The sequence below is a fragment of the Diadema antillarum genome, unplaced genomic scaffold (genome assembly GCF_040938485.1).
Source record: "Diadema antillarum isolate AM-2024a unplaced genomic scaffold, OU_Dant_1.0 seq00000945_RagTag, whole genome shotgun sequence".
Classification (NCBI taxonomy): domain Eukaryota; kingdom Metazoa; phylum Echinodermata; class Echinoidea; order Diadematoida; family Diadematidae; genus Diadema; species Diadema antillarum.
Window position 1 is genome coordinate 530,213 of NW_027271794.1, and position 24,054 is coordinate 554,266.

General features: G+C 38.5%; 1 protein-coding gene across 1 annotated transcript in view; it reads right to left on the minus strand.

The window, feature by feature from the left end:
* The window catches only part of LOC139741673 (uncharacterized), a 130,157-nt gene that overhangs the window by 91,149 nt on the left and 14,954 nt on the right, over window positions 1-24,054 (minus strand). Inside the window, exon 2 of the mRNA XM_071652253.1 lies at window positions 2,250-2,297. Within this exon, the coding sequence (XP_071508354.1) occupies window positions 2,250-2,297 (48 nt within the window). The remainder of the gene's footprint in view (window positions 1-2,249; window positions 2,298-24,054) is intronic.

The following is a 24,054-nucleotide window of genomic DNA, read 5'->3' on the forward strand; positions in this document are numbered from 1 at the left end:
GCTGACCCATCGCGGAGTGTTCTGATGAGCTACGGATGCACCAATCTCACGAAATATGTGAGAGCATGGACACGACATGCAATTAGTGCTTTCTTCCTCGAACCAATCATTTCATCCACAGAATGTGACAAACAGTCACACACACACACACACACACACACAAACATGATGTGCAGTAAAAAAATATATATACAGTATATGCATACACACTTTTTATTAGGCCAAACACACAGTTAATTCTTCCATGTACAAATAGATTGCTACCAACTTGCAAAAAGGGAACACATCCCGGCAACAAAATATCATGGTATACAACAGAGAATGCACACTTTTTACCTTTAAAGTTTAAAGTTATTCCATGATAGGCATGCAACGTCTCACCTAGAGCCATGCCTAATGCATTCTCAATTGATTTCCTTTCTACAGACCCATTTTAGCACCCCTCCCCCCCTCCCCCCACCCCCCAAAAAAAGTTCATCGTGTTATCTTCAAGCCCAGGTTTGGCAGCACGTACAAGGACTGCAAAATGTGCATTTAATACTGGACATTCACAAGCATGCAACACTTCTGCGTACACACATAAACACGCACACACACACACACACACAGGTATATTTTCAGTACACCTGTACAGCTTGCCAATGATGAGGATGCGTTGCACCATAACAATCCCTTTGGACCAATGACCTTTGATAATATATTCTGTACATCGCCTTTATTGAAAAGAATTAATTCGGCATTCAGTCATGATTAACTACAATGTACAATGATTGCAAAACAGTCCAGCAAGCAAAAAATCCTTTCAAATGGTGATTCCATAGTTGTACAACTGGAATCAAATACATGTATGCAGAAATTGCTCTATCACTTGATTCCTCATTACGTGGCCTGGCCAAAATGCACGGTATGTTTTCAGAGAGTGCTCCCAATAGATTTTGACTTAAGTGGCAAATTACAACATGTGTTATCCAAATGCTTTTCAGAAACATACTCAAATGCAGTTACTTTAAAGGTATGACACCTCTAAACTAAATCAGAGTGACAGACATAATGCTGTTTGTCTTAAATCCATTCTTGAAATAAAAAACATTGAATGATGTGGACAATAATACGGAGGAAAATGTGACACTTCTCAGCCACATGACAATCATCATCTCATTTATGACATCATCATCTCATCTATGACATCATCACCTCACCAATGACATCATCACCTCACCTATGACAATCATCAACACTCTGCAAATGTGATTATGTCCAATTACACTACTAGTATTTCAAGGTCACATGCTAAACTTTCATTCCAAAATTTTCTTTTTTAATATCATTTACACAATGTTACACAACACTTCAATATTCCTCCAATTATACTCAATTTTACTCAACAGTACCAAGAACAGTTTTTAAGCTTAAATGGAATAAAGAGAGAGCTGGTGCTAAGGGATGGTATAGTACATTTATTGAGATGAGGATTCAGCTTTTAACTTTTATGAGATACTTGGAAAGCACTTCATGAAATGTTAAAGACCATACAATTCTAAGAGGAATTCAAGGTCTATTGGTTTTGCAATGGCCGAGATATCTAAAAACAAAGTAAAACAAAGCGATCCTAATAAAAGGTGGGTCCCACCATAATAATTAGGATTGCTTTGTTTTGGATGTCTGCCTTTTCAAAACCAACTTTCATCAAATAAACTTTTAATTCCTCTTAGAATTAGAATTATGCTCTTTTATATTTCATTAGAGATTTCTCATTATCTCAAAATATAATCATCAAAAAGTATTGGAACCAGAAGCCCCATCTCAACAGAAATTATACCAACCCTTTAAATCTGATCATGCAGTTATTTATAAATATGCTTCATAGGAAAGTAGTAATAATGCATTACAGAAAATTAGTATTTGTAATCAAGAGACTATCTCTTCTAAACACTGAATTATTGTATGAAATTACTGCAAATTCATTTTCCCATCTTGTATTACTCTGCAAATATCTGATTAAAAAAAATATTAAATATTCTAAAGGACATTTATATTGTACAGCTACTATAATAATATACTCTACTGCGCATTACAAAATAACAAGATGCTCGAATACTCTTTCTGAAATCCATTCATCACTACTTTATAATACATACATACAAACCATTGGACAAACGTGACTAAACCAATTCCATCGAACTGTCATTGAACTGGACAACAAAGTGCAGTTTACGAGATAAAGATTGGAATACGTTGGTTATACTCACCATCAACACATTCTTCATTCTCTCTACATACTGCACTAAAATGGCACCCTGTAGATAAAAGAGAAGATAGAAGGAGAAAGAAGAATGCTGGTGAGTGGACGTCAAAAAAAATAAATAAACAACACGTACAAAATTTCAAAAACACTCATTTCATGACATACACAAACGTATAACCAAGTAACTTTTGTTGACACCAAAACATCATCTTCCAAAATCAATATTTGAAATCTGTGACCATACTTCATCATCTACTTACTGCATAAACATACAAAAATAAAGTACACTCACAGATTCCAGGTTACTGACAAACACTTTATAGAAATAACTTGAGTCAATAATGTCACTGTAGAGATAGGACTATGAATTTCTTATGAATTCAAAAATATGTGTGTCTACATTACATTACATACTCTACACTGGGCAATAAGTATTGCATGCAAACATTTAAAGAGAGCAAAAACAAGTGTAAAAGCTCAATACACCTATATTGTACACTTGAACAATGGCATTAGTGACATGTTTTTTGTGCTTTTTTGAGGAATGATAAATGTTGCTTTTTAGAGGCATTCCCCATGTGGGTCTTCTCCTATTGTATTCTGGTATATTTCTCATTTCTATTCGTGTAAAGGTCAATCACTCGTTTCTTGCGCTCTGTTTGCGTCAGATCGCTTTTCACTCCAGCAACTGTACGACGGACAAGACCCAAGGGAAGTGCGGATCCCGCAAGGGAGGAAACTGCAGTCACAGTTTCCATGGCAACCAGATATTCCATGCAAATATTTGCAAGATGACCTCTGCAGCAGCCTGCCGATGCTGGTGCCCACCAGCGTTCGGTTTCATTCCTGTTCTTTCTCCGTTCATCCCTCATGCAATATTCCAAATTCTGCACAAAATGCATAATATCATCAGATAAAGCGCAGCAGAGTACACACACGCACATTCACACCCACACAAATTCTTATGGCACGACGGCGGCACTAATGCACAACGTTGGCGCATTTAATAATCATGAATATTTACTTCTTCTCTCCCACAAATACGATATAATCCAAGGATGGGAAGCAGATATCCCTTGGAACGTTTACTCCGAATGTCTAAATTAATCACTCATGCCTCACGTTTCAAGAGTAGGTCTCATGTACACATATCTTTCTGGAGGAAATACATCATATCTTTTTTCCAACACCAACTCAAAGCCCGTGTAGCTGTTAGCAAATCTATTTGCCACTGCCACTGTACTGGTGTTGGCACCAAGAATGAAGATGAAAAAGATGGAGGCAGTAAAGAAAAAGACTGAAAATATTTGGTATTATCATACAAATGCAAATTAATCACATTCCAGATTATTTTGTCTTTTTCTTATTAGAGCCACAACTCCTCCATTTTCTTACTATTTAGTAATTCTCTATTATCGGTGCAGCATTCGTAAGAAGGTAGGAATGTTATGTTACTACAAGTCAATACATTGTAAATTAAATTGCAATACTGCACATCCTTTACTTTGACAGAAGGAAGCAACTTCCTCGGGCCACTATCATTTCAAGCACACGCTTATGTGGTCTGATGCATTTTTTCGCCTTACAAACATTCCCTTTTATCTGGCGTCGATTATCATTGTTGTTTTATAATAATAGATTTGTAAGTTACTGTATGTTTGCACTGTACACTACGAGCCATATTCTCTCGTCCATAATGTTGAAAAATATCATTGATGATGTTATTTTGTATTGACTATGTTATAAAAAATATCATTCATGATGTTATTTTGAATTAAAATGACGGAAACTGCAGAAATAAAACCAAACAAACAAACAAACAAACAAACAAACAAACTGAAATTTCCTTCAGAAATCAATGCCAACATTCTTAAGTACTCCAAAATCAATATTGGCATTGTGCACGAAGGATTACAACTCTAGCAGGAATGTTTGTAGCCGAGGTGTACATGTATATTGCAATTAGACAGAGGTTGTCTAGAATTGTATAGTATAGCTTTTGCAGACATCACAATTCAGATATGATATCCAAATAGTATTGAATACTCAAGATGAAATACATGCATTTGTCTGCAGGGCTTGGGGAATTACCAGCTATCACTGGTTTGTAAAAGCTTAAACCTCCCATTACATTGTAAAGTTCTTTCTTTGTTCGTGTCCGACTACAATGAAATTTGCACCATATTACTTTGCTCTTTACTATATATCATTGATGTTAATTTCAACGTGGAAGGGCAATGCACTGTAAAATTGCATGTACTTGTACAGTACTAACGTACACAATCGTATGTGCAAGGTGTACGCTTTTACCTACACATGTACAAGTGTAGCGTGGACACACACACGTGTACTCACACACTGTGACACGTCAAACACTATTACCGAGAATTAGTTCATCTTCATAGCCAGGTTTGACGCACACCACCCACAAGGCTGAACGATAATCATTTATAATGCCATTTACACAGTGTTTTTTTTTTTCATGCATCACTAAGTAAATAAAAAACAACAACAAATGCTTAGCCCATTACAGCCGATTTGGTTTTCAGACCATGTGACATCAAAACCATCTATTCAATATTTCCAACAGAATTACTTGACTGATTGTGACAATTATCAAAATTACATCGGACATTTTTTTTTTCAATATGCAAAGTTCTACTCAGTAATACATTCATTTTTGCTTTTACTAGATATCTCAAAATATCATGTGACAAAGACAGCAAATCACAAACAAATTCTGTTTTCTTTGAACCTGAAAAAAAAAAACAACTGTCACATCAGAATGGTGACTAGTTCTGCAACGGATTCATTCACCTTGCAAACAATTATCCATCAGCTTTGATGTGATTAACAAAAATTATTCACAAGCATGTCAACAAATCAATATCAAAGAGCAAATAAAACAAATAAATGCACCTGTAGAAATAATATGTTACCCAAAAGAGTGAAGGGAGGTTTATATCCCACATAAAGCCCTCTTTGCATCCAATACTAGTAAAATTAAGAAAAAAATATATATATAAATCTTAACAATACCATCCAAGAAGAAAGTGTGAGAAAGGACACAGAGAATAGACAATGCGATGTGCTTTGAAGACACATGTATACAATGTAGTACAAATTGAACTTTGATGTTCCTACATTGCGTCCACGTTGCTACAGTGTACTTTATGAGCATGTTCACATACTGGTCTAGGCAATGAATTCATACAACTTTGCAAGACAGTCTTGACAATACAGTTGTCCATCTGGCAATATTTCATAAAGCTCAGCAATAATTGTACTGAACAGTATTACTGCATCCAGGACATATCAAGGCTGACTGAGCATAATGGTAAAGCTTACAGTACAAATCTGTCATCACAGTATGTTTTCATGAAAATTACTTCATTTCATCAAACTTTTTGATTATGAGAATTATCATTATTACTACACTTTAATCATAGAGTATACTTTCACACTGCTGTGGCTCTTTAAAAAAACAAGAGACCCGCGAGTCTAGCGCTCACCTGAGTATCGCAAGTTCACCTTTCACGCAGTTACTAATCTAAATTATTCACAGCTCTACCAAAATTTGACCAGGCATTCTCAAGTAGAAGATGAAAATGTATGATAAGGGCCCAAATGTTTTAAGATTCCTTAATTTGGGGGGATTGGGGCCCCCTGGGGTCCTCTGGGTGGGGCATGGTGCTCATTTTGATCAATTGAGATCCTGACCCCCTAGGGATGCTACTTGCCAAGTTTGACGAAAATCCATCATGAGGTTTTCAGGAAGAAGATGAAAATGTACAATTCAGGCCCCCATTTGGACCTTCCCAACCACCCCCCACCCCTGCCCCCAAGAGGGGCACCCTTGGATCTCCTATGAACAAACTTGAAACTACAGTCCTTAATGTACTCACTCATAGTATTATCTTAGCTCTATAACTTCTGATTCTATAGAAGATTTTTGAAGATTCCTTCATTTTGGGGATGTGGGGCCCCCCTGGGGGCCCCCTGGGTGGGGCATGGTGCCCATTTTATCAAATTGAGATCCTAACACCTTAGGGATGCTACCTGCCAAGTTTGGTGAAAATGGGTCATGGAGTTCTCAAGAAGAAGATAAAAATGTACAATTTAGGCCCTATTAGGACCCCTCCTCACCCCCTCCCCTGGGTCCCAAGGGGGGTACCCCTGATTCTGCCATGAACAAACTTGAAACTACAGTCATTAATGTACTAACTCATAGTATTAACTTAGCTCTATCACCTCTGGTTCTAGAGAAGAAGATTTTTACAGATTCCTTAATTTTGGGGGGTTTAGGCCCCCTGGGGGCCCCCTGGGTGGGGCATGGTGCCCATTTTAACAAATTGAGTTCCTAACCCCTTAGGGATGCTACCTGCCAAGTTTGGTGAAAATGGGTCATGGGGTTCTTAAGAAGAAGATGAAAATGTACAATTTAGGCCCCATTAGAACCCCTCCCACCCCCCTCCCCTGGGTCCCAAAGGGGGCACCCCTGATTCTGCCATGAACAAACTTAAAACTTCAGTCATCAATGTACTACATGTAACTCATAGTATTAACTTGACTCTATCACTTCTGGTTCTAGAGAAGAAGATTTTTACAGATTCCTTAATTTTGGGGGGTTTGGGCCCCCTGGGGGCCCCCTGGGTGGGGCATGGTGCCCATTTTAACAAATTGAGTTCCTAACCCCCTAGGGATACTTCCTGCCAAGTTTGATGAAAATCGGTCTTGGGGTTTTCAAGAAGAAGATGAAAATGTAAAAAGTTTACGCACGACGCACGACGCACGACGCACGACGCACGACGGACGAAGGGCGATCGCAATAGCTCACTTGAGCCTTTGGCTCAGGTGAGCTAAAAATCCCTCTTTAAAGAAATCATGCAATCACTCTTAAACATAGTGTACTCTATGAATGAAGAAAGTGAATACGCTAAATTCAGTCTGCTCAGGTTCCAAAGAATATTAACCCGTTGAGGATGGGCTAATTTTGCTACAACACACATTTCCCATAGACCCCTGCCAGAGTATACCTACTGGGGACTCGTCCTCAACAGGTTATTAGTACCAAATTTGGAGTAAATTTGCAGGTGATATGTACAGCTGTATATAATGTACATGTAGCTTGTCATATTATCATAATATCATCATTCCATCATATAGCATTTACTTTGTTTCGATTTGTTTTTCTAATGAAGTCATGAGAGAATGTTTGAGGAGGTCAAAGATTCACACAATCTATGAATGACAGCTGTTCTCAGGTCTCTTCCCCCCCCCCCCCTTTTTTTTCCATCCTATTGACACAATTACAAATTTACTATTCAAAGCAGAATATACGCTGTACCTTTGTCAGCAAATAATCTCCTTCTACTCAAACACAACAAAGTCCACATCCTCAGTACCCGTAACCATAAAATAATCACTGTGGCATTGTGTTTGCACTTTGCCAGTCAAGGTCTGATACTGTTGTACACGTGCACTTCACAGTGCATAATCTTGAATGCACTATCAGATTATGTGCATGGACAGCGCATTGTATTGTTTGCAGTGCATTTGTTTCCCCGCATCACTGAGTCAGAACTGATTGAAAAGGACTCCTTTTGCACTCTGAGTTGACAATGTGTAAAATAGCTCATTACAGAGAATATGTACCATGTTCCACATCAAACAAGTATTAAATATTCATTGCACAGGATTTTTTTTTCATAATCTTGATCATAATTGTAAGGGGACTCCCCATTCCAGAATCATTGATTTGGTGCACAACTATTACAGACGATGTTTTAAAAGAATGGTTCTCAAATATTCCACTACTCAGTACGCAATAGGGCTCAATGGTTTGTGAACTACTGTGTATGCATCGAGTAATATATTGAAACCCAAAGCTGCCATGTTTTACATGAGTGGTACTGATAAAAATTAGAGGTTCCCCCAATGCTTAGAATAGTGCCTTCTACAACGTGTACCAATTACACTAATTAACTCTTTATGTGCCACGTTCGCACGTCCGACTCAGTTGACAGCGTGCCAACTTCGCATATTCTGCTCAACAAACAAAGCCGCCAAAACCGATCGATAAATCACTAATCACTGCTAATCCCGCGACACAATGAAAGCGTCTCTCGTGCTTTTGTTCCTCTCATATACGGCTTGCATTCTATGTGGCGATTCACTATCAAGCGGCGTTCCCAACTACATAGATTTGCTCGTACATTCTAAGTTTTTGTCACGGTTTTATGTGCAAAAGTCATGTCTTTACAGTAATGTAGCAACTGGTCATTCCAAAGAAAATTGAATATAGATTCGTCATACAAATTATATCAAAACAGAGCTTGCCATTCCTCTTTAACTTTACCTACTAGTATGCCCATCTTAACAGAAATTTGTACGAGTTATACAAATTGGAAAAACAGAATTCTTTCTCAGAGCATGACTACCTTCCTGTCTCAGAATAACGTGGCACATAGGGGGTTTCCACCATGGCACATAAAGAGTTAATGCTAAAGTAACAAATTACATGATTGTTTGTATTGGCTGTAGTTTACATTGGTCACTTCAATGTACAAAATGACCAACCATCATCCAGTGACATCAAAGTATTTTTTTAGGAAGAATTAAAGCAATCACGTTGGCAGAATTCTCCCTGTCGTATGTAGCCGATATCACAAGATATCACGAGATATCACCTTGCTATACCGATATCTGATCGATTGCTTTTGGGACATATACTGCCAGTTTTGTGGTTCTAGAAAATCGTGCCAGGATCTTTGATCATACATTCCTTTCTGGAAATGTCTTGAACAAATACGCAAGTTTAACTTCAGGTCAAAGTGGTCTTTCCTGCAAAGCAGATTTTTTTCACCCTCTCCACTGAACTTCGTCTGTTGGGAACTTCACCCATGTAACGTCCTTCATCTATGGATATTTTCCATAAGTTCGTCGTTTGGCATCATTGGCACAGCATTTGGCTGCTTTGCAGAACAATCCCATTTATCAAATGTACAGTTACAGATTAGCAGATAACTCTATTATTCGCAAGATTATAAGACAAATTTGATACGATCTATGCAGGGCTGCCAACCTTGAGTGAGAGTTTGGTGTGAGACACTGCGAGGGAGCGGAGCGACCTCCTGGCTAGCGCCTGGCGGCCTGCTGTGCGGCAGTCAAAATTGGTTGAATTGCGTGTCTCATGCTCAATGCGTGAGAGTTGGCAACCCTGTCTATGAATACTAGCTAGTACTTTGGTGTTCAATGTGCATGAAAGCATACATTTACACATTGCGCATTCATAACCGGAAGTTTATATTCCAAGAATTAAAGGTTAAAACTAGAAATGTCGCTATGGCGACTGATGCCTCCGCCATAATGCATGATTCTCCCAATAGGCGTACAGTACAATGTCTTCACAATGTGTGATCCATGACAGTTTCACATAACTGGCAAAATATTGAAAAGACAGGTTTGTCAGAAATGTCTTGAATTGGGTTTGCTTTAATTTTCTAAGAGTGCAGGTACACATATTTGGGGAATTGAGAATTTTTACTTGAATTCTGACAGACCTTTTTATAAGTTTATGCATTGAGTAATTTCCAAGGTATGAAGAAAAGAGTGTAATGACGGTACAAAATGATCTTTTTTTTTTTTTGGGGGGGGGGGGGGGGGAGGGGGGCATTGAAACCTGGCCTTTGACCCTTAACCTTTGACCTTTGACCTTCCGGCTGGAAATTTCCAAGAGAATCTCCATTAGGTAATGCACATAATAAGTTTTTAAACTAATAATGCAAGCATTGTATATACTAGTATATGAGTGAAATAGGGAGAGGGAGAGGGAAATTTTGAGGAGTTGACCTTGACCTTTGACCCCTGACTATTGACCCATGACCCCTAAATTCCCTAGATAATCCCTGCCAGTCAGTACATGCGTATGTACCAAGTTCCACGAAGATACATTGAACCATTTGCGACAAAAGTGATATTGCAACATTTTCACCTAACCTTTGACCTTTTGACCTTTGACCTTATGACATGAAACTCTCTCTGGAGACTCTTTACGCAGTAGTACATGTCCACACCAAGTTTCAAGAAAATACCTTTGGGCATTGCATAGATATGGGGGAAATTGCAACATTTGTAGCATTTGACCTTGACCTTTTGACCTTTGACCTCTTGCCAATGTCACTAAAATCATATCAACTAATTCTCCCATCATACATCATCCTTGGACCAAGTTTGGTGAAAGCTACTTCATCCAGTTTTGAGTTATCACGTAAACAGATAGATTTTAGGATTTGACCTTGATCTTTGACCTTTGACCTCTGCCCGATTTCACTGAAAAACTAATCAAGTAATTGTTCCATCATACATCATCCTCCAACAAAGTTTGGTGAAATCTACTCCATCCAGTCTCGAGTTATCGCGTAAACGGATACAATTTCATGATTTGACCTTGACCTTTGACCTTTGACCTTCAGCCGATTTCACCCAAAATCTAATCAAATAATTGCCCCGTCATACTTCGTACTTGGACCAAGTTTGGTAAAATTCCAATAAATATTACTCAAGTTATCGCGTAAACGAAAGCGGACGGACGGACGTACGGACGTACGGACGTACGGACGTACAGACGTACAGACGTACGGACGTACGGACGGACGGACAACCCGAAAACATAATGCCTCCGGCACCACTTCGTGGCGGAGGCATAAAAATAGAGTGCCACACACGTTCAGATTCGGAGAGCTATCTATATACTGTAAAAGCGGAAATTTTCGCGGTGTTGAAATTTTCGCGCATTTCGCGCAATCAGAAACTAGCAAGAAAATAAAAGCATGCAAATATTTTTGCTTGCCATATGCTCCTGTGCATGATATCTCGAGTCCGCGGAATTAACAACACGCGAAATTCTTCTTACCCGGTCAAGCGCGAAAAATTAGTCACGCGAAAATATCCACTTTTACAGTCTGTGATAGGGAGAATTCCAAGGCACATCTCTGTGCTTCGAACAGGAACCAGTGAAAAGCCCTTTTAATATCCAAGGGTGGCTCTGGCTTATAGCTGGTAGCCTGTTGCTTGCATAAGGCAGAGCTCATTACTCTATTTTGGTCCATTTCAGTCCATTTCAGAATGCAGTATCAACAGGGGACTTATGGACATGGTCTTCATGCAAAATGCATTTTATCTTTATAAAAAAACACCAAAAACAGGTCACGCATACAGCACTGCTCAGTGTGAAAGTATAAGTACAGCCATATGGCATATGTTTTGTGAGTATCAAAACGAATTGAGACTGTGATAGACAATTTCTCCAGTGGTTGATTTCATGATCTAGAACCACAAGGGCAGAATTAACAATTATTTCTTTTCAGGAGAAAATTTAGTAATTTCCCGCCACAAAGATAACATACAGTACATGATGGGTAATGGGCGGTCAGTAGTCAATTTCACAATTTATTGGTATATCAAGTCGACATGCGACATTGTGTGAAATTAAAAACACCACAAAATATACCACATACAACTGTATGTGTAACATGATGAACAAGTGACCCATCAAGGTGATATGGTGAACGCTTCCACCAAGAGTGGTCAACAGTGAAAAAAAAAAAAGTATTCTGCAATTTCAATTTACACCAGAGATTGACTCTGCATACAAATGTAACTGCTGAATTTATTAGGATTGATTTTAAAAAATAACATGAACACAATGGTACTTGTTTCAGCAAAGTCTTGCAGAGGAACACTGCTAGACAGACTTTAAAATTTTACATCCTCAATGTCATTGTTATCATCATTCAATTACCATTATCATCTATTCTGAATTTCCATTGGAAAATACAGCAGTTGTGAAACACTTGTAAGCATATCAGGCAAGACTTAAATTTTTGCGAGTCGGGACTTCCTGGCAATTTTTCGAGTGGTTAAATTCGTCATCGAGATGTACAGTGATGAACGGAAAAATGTACAATATAATGCGTGCATGTTGCATTCATGTCAGGATCAGATTTCATTTCACAAATAGCACCAGACTCGAGAAATTTGCAAAAAATAAAAACCTCGCAAATATACGGCATATACAGTATCTCACTGGAGGAGACATCACTGCAAGTGCTATTGACTTAATAGTACGACTCAAAAGACGAGAAAAAATAAAAAATGGCGTGTGCTCTTACCAAGAGGGCGGCTCAAGGGCGGCTTCACAGACCTCTCCAAATAACTTTTTCGTTATGAAGTACATAGATGTCTTGTTTGTTTTGTTAATGTTTTAACTACCTGTAAATCCTTTGTAATTGCTCATATTCGTGTGTACTTTAAATACAATGAATTGGCAATTATACAGATCGAATTGGATTAGAATCACATTGGAAAATCATCAAGCAAAGTATGATTTTCATATCTATTCGTACTCAACTGTATGTGTGAGTGAGTACGCAGAATGACACTACTTAGTATTTAAAAATATCCCCACACTGACAAAACCTACAAATTTCCTTAATTTTCTCATATCAATATAGCTGATTTACTGCTGTCGGTCTGGTTTCATTCATTCATTGCAGCCAGTTTTGATGGGAAGCAGAATTGCATTTTAAATTGATGAGGCAAATTACAATGTACCTCATGCTGCAGAGACAAAAAGACATAAAACAATACAGGAAATGCATATTGGCAGTCAATATCTTTTTCTTTTCTTTTTCAAAAATCACTTTTCTTGTCACACTTCATTTTCACAGGAGACATTTTTTAAATGTTATTTTAATGCATTCACAGGTATGCTTCTTTGACCTTGGTTTTTAGAGACCAATGTTGTATGCTATCCCTTTTCAACTGCAGTGTCAAATTTCATTAGAAATTCAGAGCGACACTGGCAAGACTGCCTGGCCTTAAATCCCAATGTAATTGAATGGATGAAAATGTGACTAAAAATATCAGCTGTGACAGTGCATTACGCAGATTAATTGTTTATGCGATGTGACGTCAGTTGACGGACCACATCAACAGAGGCATTTTGACATATGTGAATGCTCCTATGCCTTTGATATGACAACGCATTCTCTTTCATCTCATTTCACTGTACAGGAAGGCTGATCTAAAAATGTCTCTATAATGCTTTTACAAACCACTTTAGACCGCAGTATGCATAAATGGAACTACAGCACGGCAGCAAACACTTGTACAAAATCTGTGCATCATTACACTTCCTTTTTGTGCAAAGCAATACATTTCAGAGGCAAAAATGTACATGTATCCATGATATTTGGGTATAAAAACAAAATTGTACGTTTGGCACCACCCTGGGGCTTTTAAATGCATTCCAAAAGTTTGAATATTTTGAATGTAATGGCAGAAAAGAAACCTGGTATGTTACTGTACATCTTATATGGCGAATCAGACATAAAACTAAACATGACTTGATACTGTAGTGTATAGCCCCAGTCACACAGCACTCCACGTCTAAATCACGTACAAAAAGTTATAAAAATCTGGTGGACATGGTCGTAAGTGGTAATTTTTTGGTCAATTTTGGTTTGGCCGTGCTTTGTACGGGGTATGGCCGTTGGCGGCTGTTCCACTGCTGAAGCACTGCCTAAGCACGGCTAACCACGTCCAGCCACGTGTATGTACGCAAAAAATCCATTTGTCAGTGATGAGCCGCTAAACACACATTATTTCACATGAAACCAACACGTAACACGAGCCAGATAACCGTGCTCTGAACGTGACAGACCGCTAAACTTTCGCGTCTTACCGCGTCTCCTCAAGTTTTAATCACTGCCGGATCACAGATTATCACAAGTGTTTCACGTGTGTTGCACGTCTTTACCACATATGCCGCCCATGGTTTTCCGCGGAATAAAATTTTGAGCAGTTCAAAACTTTTTACCGCGTCAGACGCCATTCAGATTTTTCCCAGCGTCCTGCCACGTCTATAAATCGACCGTAGCTCGTCTTAAACTCAACATCAATGCGAACAACATCGTCTGCTTAACGGGAGACCACTTTTTGATGGGTTTTGGCCATGATTATGCCATACATGTAAAGCGCTGTGTGACCGGGCTTTATCACAAGGCCGTAACATCATGGCTACCATTTTTGCAGAGACATGAAAATCATGACTTGGCACATCTCTGCCTTCATCAAATGCATTCTCAGAGTTTAGTGTTTATGATGTAAGGTTGCTTCAAAAGGACCTGCAAGATGCAGATTTTTCTTTTCTTTTCCATGTTGAGTTGGGTCAATTGAAGATACCCTGATCATTACTTATGCTGCCAAGAGTATTCACTTTCTAAATATGTGTCATCAATTTGATTTAAATAAATTTTCTGCTATTTTTCTTTCGACATTTTGGAGCTGCCCTAAAAAACTGAAACAAAAAAAAAAATCTTTCAAACCAAAGTTCTGTCAAGGATATCACGTCCTGTTAATCACTGCTATATTACTAATTTGATTAACGAAAAATATTGGACCTTCCATTAAACTGCAAAAAACACGCATGTTTTTAAACAGTGAACACATCAGTTATGCTATGCTTACGGGAAGGTGTATTCCAATGCCTTTTGTTGATCAAATTGGTAATAAGGCAAGTTTCATTTCATTCAAACATTATGAAACTGATCCTAACAGTACAAACCCATTCATTAAACACCAGCCTAGCTTCAGTTTATTAATTTTCCACCTGTACAGCACATCTTCATATTCATCTTTAATAAGATGCTCAAGGCAAATTTCATTCCCCTTTAAAGTTTAAATGCTTCTGAGAGGAAAACACCTAGGGACTTAAACGTAAAGATTAGCTTTAAAGACTGATTTTTTTTTTTCATGGGTTGGACTCCTGCTGCTCTTATGGGAATAGTTAACCCTTTCCTTGCCAGATTACGGCATCATCATTGACTTTGTACAGGAGCTATTTGGTGGCAAGAGGCAATGATTCTAACCTATCAACTCTATGGGTGAACTGCAGAACGTCTTAATGGCCACAAAGTGGTAAAGGCCAATGCAGATGAGCACCTGTTATGACTAATGACCTACATTGTATTAAAGCCTCGCCCGTCCACTTCTTACAATGTACGTATGATAGTCCACACAAGACAAATTGATCCTGCATTTAACCCAATGAGGATGGACTGATTTTGCTACAACGCACATTTCTCATAGAAACTTGCCCGAGTATACTCGGGACTTGTCCTCAACGGATTAAACAGAGTATTCTACCCATCTTTCCACTACGTGTGCTCTTGCAGTAACATGATGTGCATTCAGAACATGTTAGCACCAAGCCCAATTTTAAGGATACATACACTGTATGTAGAGACACAGTATATAAAACATTAATGCTTTTACTGAAACAAATGAATCAATCATCTAGAAAGCATAGGAAATGTGCTTGCATATATATTGACGGGTCAGTCTTTCAAAGTGTACAGAATCTGATTGATATTTGAACTGTGAATCCACATCTGCATCTACCGATGAAATCTTGTGGAAACTGGGATGGGTTAGTAGTGCCTTTAAGGCTGCTTGAGCTGCTCATAGCTGCAGGGCACCTGCCTTTCAATTCTTCTTTCTCCACCACTATTTGTTTGTCATTATCATCATTACACTCCCGGGCTAGAAATCTCGATGGGACAGTGCCAGGCAAATGAGAGAGACGGAGATTGAACGCAAAGAAGTAGGGCTCTAGAGAAAGAGAGATGGGGGAGGGGGAGAGGGAGGGGTAAGAAAAGGTTGCTCCGCTTCAAAACGCTGATTCTCTAGTGTCCACGCTTCATAAAGGGTACAAGTAAGAACTAAATCGATACATTCATTACCAGCAAAGGATGAAATTTCCTCCAGTCGGAACCTACAGAGCCGGAGCAAGGCAAGTCTTTTGCACGCCGATGCTAACGGTGAGCCCAGGGTTTTGAAAGTCATCATGCATTTCACACTCCAAGACTGAAATGGAAACAGCGGCAGGTGCGGGCGAGCTCTCTCTCTCCCCGAGAGGCACTGTAAGGTTGTTGCCATTGTAATTCCTTTGGTCAATCTGGATTTTTTTTTTCTCTCTGATGCTCTACAATTTTGTGTCTGTCTTGTTTGCTTTTGCTACTCTGACTATCAGTATCAGTACAGGGAACACAGTATGCAAAAAAAAAAATGCAATTTGACAAGATTGGATGCCTTTTTGGCAGTTTCACTTTTGTCCCTCTTTCTTCCAGGAATAATCAATAAAACACTATGAAATAACTTCTGTGGGTTTTGCTCTCTCTTTTTTTTTTCAGGTTAAAAGCTGGATGATGGTAGTGACTGGCACTGGTTCAAAATAATGCAATGGCATCAAAAAGGTTTGGGAGAAATTTCCAGAGAAAAACAATAAGTAAAGAAGGTATGACAATACTACACATTCTCACCTTGAATATTTGAGAAATCAGGACTCGAGCATACAGCACTTGCATAAACATGTAATTAATTCAGCAAGAATATATATCCCTCCACCTAACAAGGACTTTTTGATGATTAATACAACCTGATGACATAAATGAAATATCGCAACGTCCTTCTGCAAACCTTGGATTCATTCATTACAGCTGATCCCAAAATCTGGAACACAATGTCGTGAATACAAATGACCATCGAATCAGGAAGCTACTGTCATGTATACACGCAACCATCTAGAGCAAAATTAGAGTGCCCTTTAATACCTGATTTCCTTCTCTAAATCACTATGCCATTGCTCGCGACAATGAGCAGAAATGAAAACTGATTTCATTATTAGTACAAAGGATAATACACTTGAATATTAAATGAAAGGTGGCATTTACAACACAACATTTTGAAGTATTCTGTCACCCTCAAGATACAAAACATTATTCTTAAGACACAAGTACACATAAAATATGTAAATATCAATGAATAATTCATTAACATTTGAATATAAAAAGAAAGAGAAAAAGGGGGATTTCTATCGTGAAGATACAAGATACATGCCTGTTCAGCAAGGGATAGCGGTTTAGTATCATCAGGGGTAGATGGGGTACATGTTTGTAAATAGACAAGAGAAAACACACACCACCACACATACATGCACACACCAACACTAACACACACACACACACACACACACACACACACACACACACACACAACACACACACAACACATATAACACACATCCTCTATCTTAATCCCTGTCCTTCCTCTCTCCCCTGTGTACCCACACACAAACATACATAATACATGGAACCACACACACAAAGCAGCCACTGTGTGTTTTCATCTTGGTAAGATATAAAACTATTGATTTCTTTTCCATTATGGAAAGCATCTAAGGTGTTCTCTTTTGATATTCCTCAATGCCCATTACACAGCATCTTTGCTATCTAACATAGAAAAAATATGTACAACTGTATATATGGTAGCTATTTTTAAAGGAGCATATTGTAGCTGTTTATCATTCATCTGACTCTGTCAATTTTACAAAGCCCTTAGAAGTGGTCTTACATGAAAATACATTTAAAATAATGGCAATGGATATGGTAAAAGGGGACGGTATGACTAAACAATGAAAATGACACAAACAAAAGCAATGACCACACGAATGTCTCTGAGTAATCAAATGAAGAGTTTGTTTGCAAAAACCGATAAGTCCATATTTGCCAAATGGAGATATTTGCGATTAAAGGTCAAGAAAAATAAAGAGAATAATAGGAAATGTTTTGCTTCTTTAGACCATAACTTCAAAAATGTACCTTTATATGTAGTGACCAATATATCATTTAAAAGGTATCATTTTGTACTTTATGACAGAGTTCTTACTCCAAAATCTTCAAAAATGGACTTATCGGTTTTTGCAAACAAACTCTTCAAATAAATGTATCCCACGGACATATTCAGCTATACATCATTCAAGACTGGCATTCCCTTGCCAAGTACACAAATGACACTTCTTATAACAGAGAAAATCCATTCTGACCCTGTGTGTAGACTGTACATTGTATCAGACATTCTGCTCATTGTTCCACATCCTCAATAGCTCAAAGGACGTACGAAACATTGGAAAAACCTCTCATCCCTTTCATTTTCTATCTCTCTCCTTCTCTTTATCTTTCTTCATCTCCCCTTCTTCTGTCCTCTCACTTTTTATTCCTTATCTCTCTTCATTCTGTCTCTTTTTATTCCTTTTCCTTCTTAGCCCCCCCCCCTCTTTTCTTCCTCTTCCTGTTCAAATGTCTTTGTTTCTGTTTTTATCTCTCTCTCATTGCTTTCAACTTGTGCAAGAGCAATGACAAGGAAGTCCTCACAATGTCAAGGCTTAAAGGGATGATATGGTATTGGTTGAGGTGAGAATTCAGCTTTTACTTATTGTGGGATACTTAGAAACCACTTCAATGAAATGTTACAAAACGTACAATTTTAAGAGGAATTCAATGAATATTTGATGAAAATAGGTTTTGAAGTAGCGGAGATATCCATCAACAAAGTAAATTAAAGTGATCCTAGAAATGGTGGGTCCCATCTTTTATTAAGATCATTTTGTTTTGGATATTTTAGTCAGTTCAAAACCAATTTTCACCAAATGAACTTTGAATTGCTCTTTAAGAATTCTATGCTCTTTCATATTTCATAAGAGTTTCCTCATTATCTCAAAAAATCATCATCAAAAAACATTGGAAACCTCAGACCCCATCTCAACTGAGACTGCACCGTCCCTTTAAAACTGACACAGGTGGAATTGATCTCGCATTCGTATTCCACTCTTTTTCTCTCCATCTCTTCTCATATCTTATGTAACACACTCCATACGTGACCCTCTTGTGCATCTATAGGGACCACTGAAAAATTCAGGGCATTTGTCTGTGCCATCGCGATATTACTTGAATTCCCTCATGCTGGAGCTGCCCCTAGAATGTGCAGCAAGTCGTGTCACTAGCCTCAGATGGCAGCGTCTCTGCATCATGCTGTTGTTTCTTTCTCTGTCCTTAATCACAAAAGAATGCAGGAAACTACAGCTTTTTGATAGAGAGTTCACCTTTTTTGCTGTACACACCCTGACCTTTACAACTCGTGTTAGCAGTCATGCACTGATGACCGCACAGGTCTTCAGATGAATTTATCCTTGTATGCCATTTTGGGGATTGACTCTTTCTTTCCTTTCCCTTGATTTTAGTTTTATCTGCTTTAATACCACTCCCCTCCCCCATCCCTAACACTCCAACGACTCGGAGCCATTTGAACATGCTCTTCATACTTGGTAAGATCAAATTCCCTAATGTTGCGATGTCATAGATCTGATTCAGATAAATTGGTAAAACAGGTTTCACTCGAAATATCACCATTCCACGCCACAATGCCATTCCCTTTTAAGAACGAAATGCCAAGGATGTGTTAAGAGTACCTGCCAACTCTCTCTTCTTTGATGCTGGCAAAATTCACCAGTCACAGGAGAAACAAGAAATCTGTGCATGTACCAATTTAGTTTTGTTGAAACAATTGCATACACTACACTCACATCAATCAGAGCTCACATGCACAGTGTACAATTTGTGTTTCCAACAAAGTTAACTTAGGCATTTACCATTATCCTACCTACAGGTAGTAGTTTCTGTCCATTTGTGCCAATATTATGAAATGTTATTCCTACGCCTGTCATTTAAAAGAAAGAATGTTCCCACATACAAGATACATTTTGTACAAAGACAGATGGACAGTTTGCTGACAATTGTTTGTAAAACTGAAATTCTGTACAATTTGAGGCTGTGTAGTATTTACCAATGTTATTCAAAACTGTGAAGACCCCATACATTGTTTCTACTAAAATTTCAGGTAATCTGAGGCTGCAATATTCATCACTTTCATTCATAATCAGTTTTTCCTTTGGGCTCTTACAACCACTGCCATGACTTTCTCTATAAATAACTTCTATACCTGAACAGGTGGCATGCTGAAATAGAGTGAGAAAGAGGATGAAATTAGTGCCACACTATTGTCCTTTTCCCACATATATAGCCAATCCCCTCCCACTTCTCTGTCGAAACAATGGATGCACAGATGTCCACCTGCCAGAAACATTTCAAGCCCCATCAATCATATTTTGATGACTACTAGCCTTTGTCTAATGATATGCAGTGCCACTCTTTCAATTAACTCTCCTTTTCCCTCTACTTTTTCCTGTCTTTATTCACTGCTGATATCTTACTCTTTCCACCCTCCCAATCTCATCTCTTTCATTATTTTTCCTTATTTTCTCTCTCCTCTCCTTCCCATTTTTTTGTTAATGTTGTTTACAGTAGGATGTGATTACACCATCCATCTAATCACCGAAGTACCACTTGTAGTCTTTAGTCTGCAGTCACTGTCGACTCAACTAATTGGCAGCCAAATGAGACGGTGGTAGATGGCATCCTTCTTTACACTCAAAGAATCACAAGATTTGTCACTCTAATGCATGAAATTTCACATGCAGGAAACAGGCCTTGAAGTATAAGACTAGCACTACTCACACAAATATGCACAGTGTACATTTGACATTGATACATGTATCGATGTTTTGAAGAAAAAATTGGCATTTTAGTGCTCTAACAACAGACATTTTGTTTGGTGCTCTTTTATGAGACCTAAGTCAGAGCATTGGTGCTGTCAACATGCTAGATGTATGGTATACATGTGTAATACGTGTATGCATCACATGTCAATAACATTTACGATACGTCCATAAAATAATTAAAGAATAGATGCAGCAACCTCATCTTGTTTCCTTGACAACAGTCTCAAGTATCAAGATTCTGCCCTTGCTGTAGTAACTACCATTGTCCCAAAGTCTCCGCGGAGTCACTTAACCCGTTGACGACGAGTCCCGAGTATGCTTGGGCAGGTGTCTATGGGAAATGTGTGTTGTAGCAAAATCAGCCCATCATCAATGGGTTAACAAAGAAATTTCATCGCAGAAGATAGTAAAAATCCACTGCTCCACAGACAGTGACCTCATCCCTGCAACTCATCAGCTTTTAAACCTTTACACCGGAGGGGCCGGAACCTGTTCTCGCTGGAGGCGAGGCCTCCTAGCACAATCTCATTCTCATTAGGCGCATGACTGACCCTGCGTGGCACGCCATCTTCACCCCCTATGACATCGCCAATCGTCTCGGGGGTTCAATCTTCCACATCCTTGCCCTTGAGAAACATGATACATGATGACAGCCACATTCAAGCTGGAGTAAGTCTCAGCCCTTTGTCTGAAGTGCTATGAAGGACACATGGTATACACTATAAACTGTAGCTCTCCATGCTTCGTGGACTGACAAATTAGTTTTCTCCATCCTCTAGTTTTTATCATATATATACTTCCAGAATAAAAATGCTTGATTTCTCTGATTTTCTCTCTCACTCTCTCTCTCTCTCTTCTACTATCTTTATCTTGCTTTCTTTATTTTGATATGCAATAACAAAAAACATTAGTCATATATTTTAAACAAAAAAATTACAAAAGTAAATTTCATGACATGCATGTTACAGACTTGCATTGAATGCTGTACCTCGTACATGTAAAGTGACAAATGTACGTCGATGTAGGGCAATTTGTCAATCAGTTGCAATGAAAACATCTCGACAGAAGAATTTCATGAATTTGAATAATTACGCAGTACCCGCTGCGTGCTATAAGGATTAGAACCAACACTTGCTGTCAGGCGAAAGCTCGGTGGTCTAGTGGAGATGATGCCTGTCCGGTGATCAGGAGGTCATAGGTTCGAATCCTGCTCGAGTATACGCCCATGATTTTTTATCATGGCCACTACCAAAACACTGATCAATTCAGTGCTTATTTACGTCGATGTAGGGCAATTTGTCAATCAGTTGCAATGAAAGCATCTTGACAGTAGAATTTCATGAATTTGAATTCAATAAAGCCCTCCTTTTTCCTCAAAGATTGTGTTGTAATTGTTGCTTTGAGATTAAAGTGGTACATGTAGATACTGATCCCCGTGTTTGTTTCGTTTTTTTTCTGTGTATGTGTCTGTCTGTCTGTATGTATCCATGTATGTAAGTATGAACAGATATTATACAAATTGTACAAGGTGTATGTATGTTTTCACAGTCAAAGTTGAATGCTCCCTAAAGAGATGTTGCAGTGCAATCTCAGAAACAAAACAAAAACATGACAAAATCTTTCCAGCTCAACAAAAATACAAAGCAACACATAAATTTGTAACAACAAAAAAGCAAACACATGTGCATTTTCAGTTGTTCTGAACACTTGCAACAACAACAAAAAATTCCTGACCTTTCATTTTCTGAAAGTCTGCAGTATTGATGTGGCAAACCCCAATTGCTAACGAGCACCTGGGGAGTGCTAATGTGCAAGTCAAAATCCAATGTAGGGGCAGTGATTTTCCGTTTCAAAAAATTGCCTTTTCCGTTTCACAAAATCATGAATTCCGTTTCAAAATGGTGAAAAAACGGAAATTCCGTTTTCCCATATGAATTGTACATACAAAAAATGCAAATTCCGTTTACATGTATTTGCATGCAAAAATGAACAAAAATTAAAAGATTGCTATTTGAAGTTTGTGTGCCTGTGTAATCGTGTATACATTCATACATGTTATGCATAGTGTATACCTGATGATTTCCAACCTCTGTACATACCACACACCCATGAAGACAAATGAAATGAAACATCAGTACGACAATTTATTTATTTCGACTGTCAAAACATGCACAGGGCTGTCACTTAACTTTTTTCCTTGGTTGCCAGCCGGGCAACCTATAGAGTTTTTTAGGTTGCCAAATGGCGGTTTAACAAATAGGTTGCCACAGTGATAATGTTCGAAGAGTATTGCATAATGTGTAAATCTGCAAGGTTAATTATGGCGATGATAAAGAGGGCTGTTTACACTGCTGTTTACACGACTGTTTACACTGCTGTCTACAAATTAGAAAAAAAATATACAAAGTAAAATATGTCTCTGAGTCTCAGCTTGTGACTTTATGCTAGTCAAGTGTTTTTATTCCTTTGATTAGAAGCTGCAAACAGAATACATGATAATCAGTTTAATAAGCAGTGTTGATAAAAACTTCAGCACTAAAAGAACGATCAATCTACCTGAATCTTTCTTCAGTCAATACATTGTAATCCAGTTAATCATGCCGTGGGACAGTACATATTTGTGTATCACTATCAAAGCCTGGCCTGCAGTATCAACAACTATCATTATGAATGTCCTCTTTCTTGACTTGCTAGTCAAGTGACTTACAGTGTACTGTCTAGTCAAGTCTTTATATTCCTTCAGAAGGTCTAAACAGATGAAAAATTTCAGCACTAAAGGAACAATCAATTTATCTTTCTTCAGTCAATAATCCAGACAAGAAACTAGCACTCATCTCACTCTGATCTTTCCCCATTCTGGCCTCGGTCCCCCCCCCCCCCCCCCCCCAAAAAAAAAAAAAAAAAAAAAAAAAAAAAAAAAAAAACCCGAGGAAAACACACACACATTGCAACACAACAAAAACCTCTCCCCTACACCTTCCCGATTTCCGTGTTTCTGTCAGGTGAAACGACATGTTCAAATACAAAAATAAAACAGCAGTAGATATTGATTGAAACTCAACACCCATTCATGCCAGCCAGGCCAGGCTGCCATAAACTTCAAAGCACATTCCGACAGCTGGCTGGTTGGCAGAAGAATTTGCGCGCGCGTGTCAATTTCTTGACTGGAGAGAGGGCCTGGGAACAGCCCCTTTCCCTGTTCATCTCCAACACCCCAGACAGTTCATGACCTCCAAGAATGCGCCAGTACGCGCGGTTTCTTCTGTTGATTGGTCTCTCTCTCTCTCCACCC